The sequence below is a fragment of the Notolepis coatsorum genome (genome assembly GCF_963971535.1).
Source record: "Notolepis coatsorum genome assembly, chromosome: 12".
NCBI lineage: Eukaryota > Metazoa > Chordata > Actinopteri > Aulopiformes > Paralepididae > Notolepis > Notolepis coatsorum.
The window spans coordinates 126169802-126182857 of record NC_140176.1 but is presented as its reverse complement, the minus strand read 5'-3'; the positions used below and the strand labels follow the sequence as shown (position 1 = coordinate 126182857).

Below are 13056 nucleotides of genomic sequence, written 5' to 3'. Positions count from 1 at the left end.
ACAAACAAGCAAAACTGTACATTGGAATATTGACAAAACCATACTAGGTAAATTACTGTACATTGGAGGGGGTTGGGTTAGGACATTTACAGGGGCCAGTTTCGAATTGCAGTCTCCCGTAGGTGTTCTTTGAGAGTGGTTTTGAAAGTGGGTAGTGATTCACATTCCTTTACAGCTTTGGGTAGGGCGTTCCACATTGATGTGGCATAATTGCGAAACGTGTTTAGTCCCTTGTTTTAGCCGAATCTGGGTTTGACATGATTTGTGGAGCTCCCTCTGGTGTTGTGATCGTGGTATTCACTGACCTTTGGGAAGTATTTTGACATGTACATGGGTACCTTGGTCGTGTAGTGTATCCTGTAGACCAGGCCCACTGCAAGTTGCCTCTAAGCCATCCTAGGTTGTCAAAGTGGGCAGGGGTGAGGTGGGTTTTCTGGAGTAAGGTCAAGCAGTAGTCTGACCAGTTTGTTTTGAGGTTTGTAATTTAGTTTTTAGCGCCTTTGAGGTGCTTTGGTACCATGAGGTGCAAGCATAGTCGTAGTACCCTTGAATGAGTGCTCCTGCCAGAGTCTTCAGGGTATTCTTGTTTACCAGAGAGGAGATCCGGTACAAGAATCGAGTTTGTTGGTTGACTTTTTTTTATTACATTGGATGCCATGTCATTGTTGTTTCTGGCCGGTCCACCTCACTTGAAATCGCAATGTATTTCCCCATTGCATGAACATAGGTGTACCTTTCTGTGCGTATGAATGAATGAATGAAAACTTTATTGACAGATTGCAGAATGGGTACAATACAGTACAGCTCAATACACACAATTGTCTCTTGGGATCAAATAACAAACTCAGCAAGGCCAACGGCTTCTCAGTTACAGTGGGTGACAATATTGTCACAAGGAAAGATTAAATTACATACCTGGGTTCCATCCTAGAGGCTAATCTTTCCTGTGACAAAATGGCATCCAATGTAATAAAAAAAGTCAACCAACGAACTCGATTCTTGTACCGGATCTCCTCTCTGGTAAACAAGAATACCCTGAAGACTCTGGCAGGAGCACTCATTCAAGGGTACTACGACTATGCTTGCACCTCATGGTACCAAAGCACCTCAAAGGCGCTAAAAACTAAATTACAAACCTCAAAACAAACTGGTCAGACTACTGCTTGACCTTACTCCAGAAAACCCACCTCACCCCTGCCCACTTTGACAACCTAGGATGGCTTAGAGTAGACGACAGAGTACAGCAACTTGCAATGGGCCTGGTCTAAAAGATACACTACACCACTAAGGTACCCATGTACATGTCAAAATACTTCCCAAAGGTCAGTGAATACCACGATCACAACACCAGAGGGAGCTCAACAAATCATGTTAAACCCAGATTCGGCTCAAACAAGGGACTAAACACGTTTTGCAATTATGCCACATCAATGTGGAACGCCCTACCCACAGCCATAAAGAAATGTGAATCACTACCCTCCTTCAAAAACCGCTCTCAAAGAGCACCTACGGGAGGCTGCAATTAGAAACTGGCCCCTGTAAATGTCCAAATCGTACAGTTTCTTCCCCTTCGGATGTATATCTTTTTTTATGATCTCTTTTTCTCACACAGTACTGTATATCTGTATGTCTTGTATGTCATAAATGTCTTGATGAGGGTGCTCCAGTAGCACACCATGTACCGCGCTGCGTCGCGGAATACCGTGCTGCGTCACGGATCTGGTTGACTCCGAGTTCGATTCCCGGACTCGCCGCCATTTGCCGAATGTCTTCCCCTGCTCTCTCTCCCGTTTCACCCTACAACTGTCGGTCATGCTTGACCAGAAAAGCGATAAACGCTAAAAAATGAAAAAAAAAAAAAAAAAAAAAATTCTTGATGAATTGAAAACGGGGGACCCTGATGTGAACAAGACGAAAGTCTTTCTCTGGTCTGCATCCCCTTAACAATTGTGTGTATTGAGCCATACTGTATTGTACCCATTCTGCAATCTGTCAATAAAGTTTTCAATCAATTGGTACTGCACTGTTTACATTTTTTGTTTGGGTCTGACGTGCGAGTTGGGAGTTGAGTGAAGATAGGGAGGGGGGGGGGGGGGGGGGGGGTGCTTTACTGCTGACCACACCTCAGACTCCAGCTCACACCAGTACCAGGGCTCATTAGCACTGTTTGAAGATTCTATCTTTAAAAACAGGGATGATTGATTGATTGAAATCTTTATTAACAGATTGCAGAATGGGTACAGTACAGCTTAATACACACAATTGTTAAGGGGATGCAGACCAGAGAAAGACTTTCGTCTTGTTTACATCAGGGTCCCCCATTTTCAATTCATCATGCATACATGCCTGGTCGCCTCCACACCGTTGGTGAGTGAATGGGTGAGTGATCTTTATACTCCATCACATTATAGATCTTTATACTCCATCACATTATAGATCTTTATACTCCATCACATTATAGATCTTTATACTCCATCACATTATAGATCTTTATACTCTATCACATTATAGATCTTTATACTCCATCACATTATAGATCTTTATACTCCATCACATTATAGATCTTTATACTCCATCACATTATAGATCGTTATACTCCATCACATTATAGATCGTTATACTCCATCACATTATAGATCTTTATACTCCATCACATTATAGATCTTTATACTCCATCACATTATAGATCTTTATACTCCATCACATTATAGATCTTTATACTCCATCACATTATAGATCGTTATACTCCATCACATTATAGATCTTTATACTCCATCACATTATAGATCGTTATACTCCATCACATTATAGATCTTTATACTCCATCACATTGGAGTATTGAGCTTTAAAAAAAATAAAAAATAAAAATTCTTTACAAATGACGGCATAGACTTATTTGTTTTCTCATTATATTTATTATCAAAAACTCTGTCCTCGGATGCATTACACATGTATTTTCCTAGGTTTCAGAACTAACTTGTGAGTCACTATCTGTGACTGAAAATAGCTTTAGAATGGCCACTTCACCAAAAAACAATGCAGATTAATTTTGCACATAATCTCACACATCCAAAAACTAAACCGTTTTGCATTAATTTAATTATTCAATTAAAATTATTATTTACTACAAGACAAGGTATTGCTATGTTTTCATCTACATCATTTCATGGAGCTGTAATTAACACGACATAAGGATCCAATATCTTTCAAACTCATTAACTCATTAACCCTTTCACTGCCACACGACAGAAGGTTAGCCCTTTACTATCACACAACCGACAGCGATGCTCCATCATTAGCTCCAATAGCTCCGCAAATAACCGGCTGTCGTGTGGCAGTGAAAGGGTTAACTTGTCAAACTAAAAGAATGTGTGCAAAAACGGTTTAGAGTCTTTGGATGCGTGTTGAGATTATGTGCAGATCATGTGCTCTTTAAATAAATAAGGTCCACAGTATGGCTCAAAAGAACGGCTGTTCTGCGTGGAGTTAGCGTGTTCTCTCCCCGCGCCCGCACCCTTTAACCCTTTCACTGCCACACTACCAAACGGTTAACCCTTTCACTGCCACACTACAGAAGGTTAACCCTTTACTATCACACTACCGACGGCGAGACATCACTGAGCCCACACTTCGATGACATCACCGTCCTCCATGTCCAGCTGCGCGGGGGTCTGGCTGGGCATGACCTTGGACCCGTCGTAGCGGAAGTGCACCTTGTGTCCGGCGGCCATGTTGGACAGATACTGGGAGAGGATGGAGCCCAGCGCCTCCTCCTGGTGAAACACAGAAACAGCAGGCGTTACGTTCCTCCATAGACCTCTCATAGACCTCCATAGACCTCTCATAGACCTCCATAGACCTCTCATAGACCTCTCATAGACCTCCATAGACCTCTCATAGACCTCCATAGACCTCTCATAGACCTCCATAGACCTCTCATAGACCTCTCATAGACCTCTCATAGACCTCCATAGACCTCTCATAGACCTCCATAGACCTCTCATAGACCTCCATAAACCTCTCATAGACCTCTCATAGACCTCCATAGACCTCCATAGACCTCTCATAGACCTCCATAGACCTCCATAGACCTTCATGTCATTATTATGACATCATTACCCTGGTGTATTTTCCCTCCTGCCTATGGTACAAATGATGTGAGGTTAATGTTGTCCTTGATGCTACATGTGGGTTAATGTTGTCCTTGATGCTACATGTGGGTTAATGTTGTCCTTGATGCTACATGTGGGGTTAATGTTGTCCTTGATGCTGCATGTGGGTTAATGTTGTCCTTGATGCTACATGTAGGTTAATGTTGTCCTTGATGCTACATGTGGGTTAATGTTGTCCTTGATGCTACATGTGGGTTAATGTTGTCCTTGATGCTACATGTGAGTTAATGTTGTCCTTGATGCTGCATGTGGGTTAATGTTGTCCTTGATGCTACATGTGGGTTAATGTTGTCCTTGATGCTACATGTGGGGTTAATGTTGTCCTTGATGCTACATGTGGGGTTAATGTTGACCTTGATGCTACATGTGGGTTAATGTTGTCCTTGATGCTACATGTGGGGTTAACACTTTGGGTGCCGGGAGCCGTCTTTAGACGTCTTTGCTGGCCATGCTAAAGTTGCCGGGGGACGCTGTACGTCGTCTTTATATCAATATTTCAAAAATCTGCGATCGGATTCATAATGTCCCTCCGCTGGCCTGAGATCCACCAGCAGGACCCACTGAGCTCTCTGGCGGTTCAGGAGCGCCATCTGGTGGCCGATCGGCGCAAGCGCTTAACAGGAAGCGCACTAGAGGTTTTGCTAGACGTCCGTATTGCTTCCGGCCACTCGGTACATGTCCCGTGACTCTAGCTCGTCACTCTACATAGCGATCGATTGCCAATAACTCGATAAACAACATGATTTGGACGTATATACCATTATACAAGCTGGAGATGGACCGGGTAATAATATATCCCATAATGATAACATTTCTACTCGACGATGATCGCCCAACGGCGCGCGGAGACTGGGGTGAGTTTCAGCGTGTAACGTTACAGTCTTCGATAATAACTGATATTATCAACATTTGACCCACATTAGATGATTGGTATAACGCTGCCCACGGAATTATAAACGCCCCCTCGCCCATCCGGTCAACATCAGATGACGTGTAGTAACTTCTAGAAGTACGTCTAGTTGGAATTTTTTATATCGCGCTGATTGCCATCAAACTGTATTGCATCATCAATATAATGCATTTGGGGCTATATATCACGTTCTGGAGAAAGCTGCAGAAAGAGATGAAAACATACTTATACATTAGACCATACTTTACTATGAATATGTGAATGAAAAAGTTTAACGTTGCTACACAATGAACAATACATATAGGACTTTGAATGGGCCCTAATAATGGCAATGTAGCAATAGAATTTAAAAAGTTATAGCCCTGCAAAGGGGACTTTCTCCATAGACAAATAGCGCTGGCAATCTATGGTATATCATTAATTTAACCTTAGGCAACCAAAGTGTTAATGTTGTTCTTGATGCTACATGTGGGGTTAATGTTGTCCTTGATGCTACATGTGAGGTTAATGTTGTCCTTGATGCTACATGTGGGTTAATGTTGTCCTTGATGCTACATGTGGGTTAATGTTGTCCTTGATGCTACATGTGGGGTTAATGTTGTCCTTGATGCTACATGTGGGTTAATGTTGTCCTTGATGCTACATGTGGGTTAATGTTGTCCTTGATGCTACATGTGGGTTAATGTTGTCCCCGATGCTGCATGTGGGGTTAATGTTGTCCTTGATGCTACATGTGGGGTTAATGTTGTCCTTGATGCTACATGTGGGTTAATGTTGTCCTTGATGCTACATGTGGGTTAATGTTGTCCTTGATGCTACATGTAGGTTAATGTTGTCCTTGATGCTGCATGTGGGGTTAATGTTGTCCTTGATGCTACATGTGGGTTAATGTTGTCCTTGATGCTACATGTGGGTTAATGTTGTCCTTGATGCTACATGTGGGTTAATGTTGTCCTTGATGCTACATGTGGGGTTAATGTTGTCCTTGATGCTACATGTGGGTTAATGTTGTTCTTGATGCTACATGTGGGGTTAATGTTGTCCTTGATGCTACATGTGGGTTAATGTTGTCCTTGATGCTACATGTGGGTTAATGTTGTCCTTGATGTTACATGTGGGGTTAATGTTGTCCTTGATGCTACATGTGGGGTTAATGTTGTCCTTGATGCTACATGTGGGTTAATGTTGTCCTTGATGCTACATGTGGGTTAATGTTGTCATTGATGCTACATGTGGGTTAATGTTGTCCTTGATGCTACATGTGGGTTAATGTTGTCCTTGATGCTACATGTGGGGTTAATGTTGTCCTTGATGCTACATGTGGGGTTAATGTTGTCATTGATGCTACATGTGGGGTTAATGTTGTCCTTGATGCTACATGTGGGGTTAATGTTGTCCTTGATGCTACATGTGGGGTTAATGTTGTCCTTGATGCTACATGTGGGTTGATGTTGTCCTTGATGCTACATGTGGGTTAAAGTTGTCCTTGATGCTACATGTGGGGTTAATGTTGTCCTTGATGCTACATGTGGGGTTAATGTTGTCCTTGATGCTACATGTGGGGTTAATGTTGTCCTTGATGCTACATGTGGGTTAATGTTGTCCTTGATGCTACATGTGGGTTAATGTTGTCCTTGATGCTACATGTGGGTTAATGTTGTCCTTGATGCTACATGTGGGTTAATGTTGTCCTTGATGCTGCATGTAGGGTTAATGTTGTCCTTGATGCTACATGTGGGTTAATGTTGTCCTTGATGCTACATGTGGGGTTAATGTTGTCCTTGATGCTACATGTGGGGTTAATGTTGTCCTTGATGCTACATGTGGGTTAATGTTGTCCTTGATGCTACATGTGGGTTAATGTTGTCCTTGATGCTACATGTGGGTTAATGTTGTCCTTGATGCTGCATGTGGGGTTAATGTTGTCCTTGATGCTACATGTGGGTTAATGTTGTCCTCGATGCTACATGTGGGGTTAATGTTGTCCTCGATGCTACATGTGGGTTAATGTTGTCCTCGATGCCGCATGTGGGGTTAATGTTGTCCTCGATGCTACATGTGGGGTTAATGTTGTCCTTGATGCTGCATGCAAGGTTAATGTTGTCCTCGATGCTACATGTGGGTTAATGTTGTCCTCGATGCTGCATGTGGGTTAATGTTGTCCTTGATGCTACATGTGGGGTTAATGTTGTCCTTGATGCTACATGTGGGGTTAATGTTGTCCTTGATGCTACATGTGGGGTTAATGTTGTCCTTGATGCTACATGTGGGTTAATGTTGTCCTTGATGCTACATGTGGGGTTAATGTTGTCCTTGATGCTGCATGTGAGGTTAATGTTGTCCTTGATGCTACATGTGGGTTAATGTTGTCCTTGATGCTGCATGTGGGTTAATGTTGTCCTTGATGCTACATGTGGGTTAATGTTGTCCTTGATGCTACATGTGGGTTAATGTTGTCCTTGATGCTACATGTGGGGTTAATGTTGTCCTTGATGCTACATGTGGGGTTAATGTTGTCCTTGATGCTACATGTGGGGTTAATGTTGTCCTTGATGCTACATGTGGGGTTAATGTTGTCCTTGATGCTACATGTGGGTTAATGTTGTCCTTGATGCTACATGTGGGTTAATGTTGTCCTTGATGCTACATGTGGGTTAATGTTGTCCTTGATGCTACATGTGGGGTTAATGTTGTTCTTGATGCTACATGTGGGGTTAATGTTGTCCTTGATGCTACATGTGGGTTAATGTTGTCCTTGATGCTACATGTGGGGTTAATGTTGTCCTTGATGCTACATGTGGGGTTAATGTTGTCCTTGATGCTACATGTGGGTTAATGTTGTCCTTGATGCTACATGTGAGGTTAATGTTGTCCTTGATGCTACATGTGGGGTTAATGTTGTCCTTGATGCTACATGTGGGTTAATGTTGTCCTTGATGCTACATGTGGGTTAATGTTGTCCTTGATGCTACATGTGGGTTAATGTTGTCCTTGATGCTACATGTGGGGTTAATGTTGTCCTTGATGCTGCATGTGGGTTAATGTTGTCCTTGATGCTACATGTGGGTTAATGTTGTCCTTGATGCTACATGTGGGTTAATGTTGTCCTTGATGCTACATGTGGGGTTAATGTTGTCCTTGATGCTACATGTGGGTTAATGTTGTCCTTGATGCTACATGTGGGGTTAATGTTGTCCTTGATGCTACATGTGGGGTTAACACTTTGGGTGCCGGGAGCCGTCTTTAGACGTCTTTGCTGGCCATGCTAAAGTTGCCGGGGGACGCTGTACGTCGTCTTTATATCAATATTTCAAAAATCTGCGATCGGATTCATAATGTCCCTCCGCTGGCCTGAGATCCACCAGCAGGACCCACTGAGCTCTCTGGCGGTTCAGGAGCGCCATCTGGTGGCCGATCGGCGCAAGCGCTTAACAGGAAGCGCACTAGAGGTTTTGCTAGACGTCCGTATTGCTTCCGGCCACTCGGTACATGTCCCGTGACTCTAGCTCGTCACTCTACATAGCGATCGATTGCCAATAACTCGATAAACAACATGATTTGGACGTATATACCATTATACAAGCTGGAGATGGACCGGGTAATAATATATCCCATAATGATAAAATGTCTACTCGACGATGATCGCCCAACGGCGCGCGGAGACTGGGGTGAGTTTCAGCGTGTAACGTTACCGTCTTCGATAATAACTGATATTATCAACATTTGACCCACATTAGATGATTGGTATAACGCTGCCCACGGAATTATAAACGCCCCCTCGCCCATCCGGTCAACATCAGATGACGTGTAGTAACTTCTAGAAGTACGTCTAGTTGGAATTTTTTATATCGCGCTGATTGCCATCAAACTGTATTTCATCATCAATATAATGCATTTGGGGCTATATATCACGTTCTGGAGAAAGCTGCAGAAAGAGATGAAAACATACTTATACATTAGACCATACTTTACTATGAATATGTGAATGAAAAAGTTTAACGTTGCTACACAATGAACAATACATATAGGACTTTGAATGGGCCCTAATAATGGCAATGTAGCAATAGAATTTAAAAAGTTATAGCCCTGCAAAGAAGGGGACTTTCGCCATAGACAAATAGCGCTGGCAATCTATGGTATATCATTAATTTAACCTTAGGCAACCAAAGTGTTAATGTTGTTCTTGATGCTACATGTGGGGTTAATGTTGTCCTTGATGCTACATGTGAGGTTAATGTTGTCCTTGATGCTACATGTGGGTTAATGTTGTTCTTGATGCTACATGTGGGGTTAATGTTGTCCTTGATGCTACATGTGGGTTAATGTTGTCCTTGATGCTACATGTGGGTTAATGTTGTTCTTGATGCTACATGTGGGGTTAATGTTGTCCTTGATGCTACATGTGGGTTAATGTTGTCCTTGATGCTACATGTGGGTTAATGTTGTCCTTGATGCTGCATGTGGGTTAATGTTGTCCTTGATGCTACATGTGGGTTAATGTTGTCCTTGATGCTACATGTGGGTTAATGTTGTCCTTGATGCTACATGTGGGTTAATGTTGTCCTTGATGCTACATGTGGGGTTAATGTTGTCCTTGATGCTACATGTGGGGTTAATGTTGTCCTTGATGCTACATGTGGGGTTAATGTTGTCCTTGATGCTACATGTGGGTTAATGTTGTCCTTGATGCTACATGTGGGGTTAATGTTGTCCTTGATGCTGCATGTGAGGTTAATGTTGTCCTTGATGCTACATGTGGGTTAATGTTGTCCTTGATGCTGCATGTGGGTTAATGTTGTCCTTGATGCTACATGTGGGTTAATGTTGTCCTTGATGCTACATGTGGGTTAATGTTGTCCTTGATGCTACATGTGGGGTTAATGTTGTCCTTGATGCTACATGTGGGTTAATGTTGTCCTTGATGCTACATGTGGGGTTAATGTTGTCCTTGATGCTACATGTGGGGTTAATGTTGTCCTTGATGCTACATGTGGGTTAATGTTGTCCTTGATGCTACATGTGGGTTAATGTTGTCCTTGATGCTACATGTGGGTTAATGTTGTCCTTGATGCTACATGTGGGGTTAATGTTGTTCTTGATGCTACATGTGGGGTTAATGTTGTCCTTGATGCTACATGTGGGTTAATGTTGTCCTTGATGCTACATGTGGGGTTAATGTTGTCCTTGATGCTACATGTGGGGTTAATGTTGTCCTTGATGCTACATGTGGGTTAATGTTGTCCTTGATGCTACATGTGAGGTTAATGTTGTCCTTGATGCTACATGTGGGGTTAATGTTGTCCTTGATGCTACATGTGGGTTAATGTTGTCCTTGATGCTACATGTGGGTTAATGTTGTCCTTGATGCTACATGTGGGTTAATGTTGTCCTTGATGCTACATGTGGGGTTAATGTTGTCCTTGATGCTGCATGTGGGTTAATGTTGTCCTTGATGCTACATGTGGGTTAATGTTGTCCTTGATGCTACATATGGGGTTAATGTTGTCCTTGATGCTACATGTGGGTTAATGTTGTCCTTGATGCTACATGTGGGGTTAATGTTGTCCTTGATGCTACATGTGGGTTAATGTTGTCCTTGATGCTACATGTGGGGTTAATGTTGTCCTTGATGCTACATGTGGGTTAATGTTGTCCTTGATGCTACATGTGGGGTTAATGTTGTCCTTGATGCTACATGTGGGGTTAATGTTGTCCTTGATGCTACATGTGGGTTAATGTTGTCCTTGATGCTACATGTGGGTTAATGTTGTCCTTGATGCTACATGTGGGTTAATGTTGTCCTTGATGCTACATGTGGGTTAATGTTGTCCTTGATGCTACATGTGGGGTTAATGTTGTTCTTGATGCTACATGTGGGGTTAATGTTGTCCTTGATGCTACATGTGGGTTAATGTTGTCCTTGATGCTACATGTGGGGTTAATGTTGTCCTTGATGCTACATGTGGGGTTAATGTTGTCCTTGATGCTACATGTGGGTTAATGTTGTCCTTGATGCTACATGTGAGGTTAATGTTGTCCTTGATGCTACATGTGGGGTTAATGTTGTCCTTGATGCTACATGTGGGTTAATGTTGTCCTTGATGCTACATGTGGGTTAATGTTGTCCTTGATGCTACATGTGGGTTAATGTTGTCCTTGATGCTACATGTGGGGTTAATGTTGTCCTTGATGCTGCATGTGGGTTAATGTTGTCCTTGATGCTACATGTGGGTTAATGTTGTCCTTGATGCTACATATGGGGTTAATGTTGTCCTTGATGCTACATGTGGGTTAATGTTGTCCTTGATGCTACATGTGGGGTTAATGTTGTCCTTGATGCTACATGTGGGTTAATGTTGTCCTTGATGCTACATGTGGGGTTAATGTTGTCCTTGATGCTACATGTGGGGTTAACACTTTGGGTGCCGGGAGCCGTCTTTAGACGTCTTTGCTGGCCATGCTAAAGTTGCCGGGGGACGCTGTACGTCGTCTTTATATCAATATTTCAAAAATCTGCGATCGGATTCATAATGTCCCTCCGCTGGCCTGAGATCCACCAGCAGGACCCACTGAGCTCTCTGGCGGTTCAGGAGCGCCATCTGGTGGCCGATCGGCGCAAGCGCTTAACAGGAAGCGCACTAGAGGTTTTGCTAGACGTCCGTATTGCTTCCGGCCACTCGGTACATGTCCCGTGACTCTAGCTCGTCACTCTACATAGCGATCGATTGCCAATAACTCGATAAACAACATGATTTGGACGTATATACCATTATACAAGCTGGAGATGGACCGGGTAATAATATATCCCATAATGATAAAATGTCTACTCGACGATGATCGCCCAACGGCGCGCGGAGACTGGGGTGAGTTTCAGCGTGTAACGTTACCGTCTTCGATAATAACTGATATTATCAACATTTGACCCACATTAGATGATTGGTATAACGCTGCCCACGGAATTATAAACGCCCCCTCGCCCATCCGGTCAACATCAGATGACGTGTAGTAACTTCTAGAAGTACGTCTAGTTGGAATTTTTTATATCGCGCTGATTTCCATCAAACTGTATTTCATCATCAATATAATGCATTTGGGGCTATATATCACGTTCTGGAGAAAGCTGCAGAAAGAGATGAAAACATACTTATACATTAGACCATACTTTACTATGAATATGTGAATGAAAAAGTTTAACGTTGCTACACAATGAACAATACATATAGGACTTTGAATGGGCCCTAATAATGGCAATGTAGCAATAGAATTTAAAAAGTTATAGCCCTGCAAAGAAGGGGACTTTCTCCATAGACAAATAGCGCTGGCAATCTATGGTATATCATTAATTTAACCTTAGGCAACCAAAGTGTTAATGTTGTCCTTGATGCTACATGTGGGTTAATGTTGTCCTTGATGCTACATGTGGGGTTAATGTTGTCCTTGATGCTACATGTGGGGTTAATGTTGTCCTTGATGCTACATGTGGGTTAATGTTGTCCTTGATGCTACATGTGGGTTAATGTTGTTCTTGATGCTACATGTGGGGTTAATGTTGTCCTTGATGCTACATGTGGGTTAATGTTGTCCTTGATGCTACATGTGGGTTAATGTTGTCCTTGATGCTGCATGTGGGTTAATGTTGTCCTTGATGCTACATGTGGGTTAATGTTGTCCTTGATGCTACATGTGGGTTAATGTTGTCCTTGATGCTACATGTGGGTTAATGTTGTCCTTGATGCTACATGTGGGGTTAATGTTGTCCTTGATGCTACATGTGGGGTTAATGTTGTCCTTGATGCTGCATGTGAGGTTAATGTTGTCCTTGATGCTACATGTGGGTTAATGTTGTCCTTGATGCTACATGTGGGGTTAATGTTGTCCTTGATGCTACATGTGGGGTTAATGTTGTCCTTGATGCTACATGTGGGGTTAATGTTGTCCTTGATGCTACATGTGGGTTAATGTTGTCCTTGATGC

The 13056-nt window shown here is 42.6% G+C and overlaps 1 protein-coding gene across 1 annotated transcript in view; it reads right to left on the bottom strand.

Moving 5' to 3' along the window:
• Nucleotides 1–2935: 2935 nt before the first annotated feature.
• Nucleotides 2936–13056, bottom strand: part of nfatc2ip (nuclear factor of activated T cells 2 interacting protein) — a gene marked incomplete at its 5' end in the record, with an annotated part of 50619 nt that continues 40498 nt past the window's right edge. The window contains one exon of the mRNA XM_084326008.1: nucleotides 2936–3773. Within this exon, the coding sequence (XP_084182134.1) occupies nucleotides 3615–3773 (159 nt within the window). The 3' untranslated portion in view covers nucleotides 2936–3614. The remainder of the gene's footprint in view (nucleotides 3774–13056) is intronic.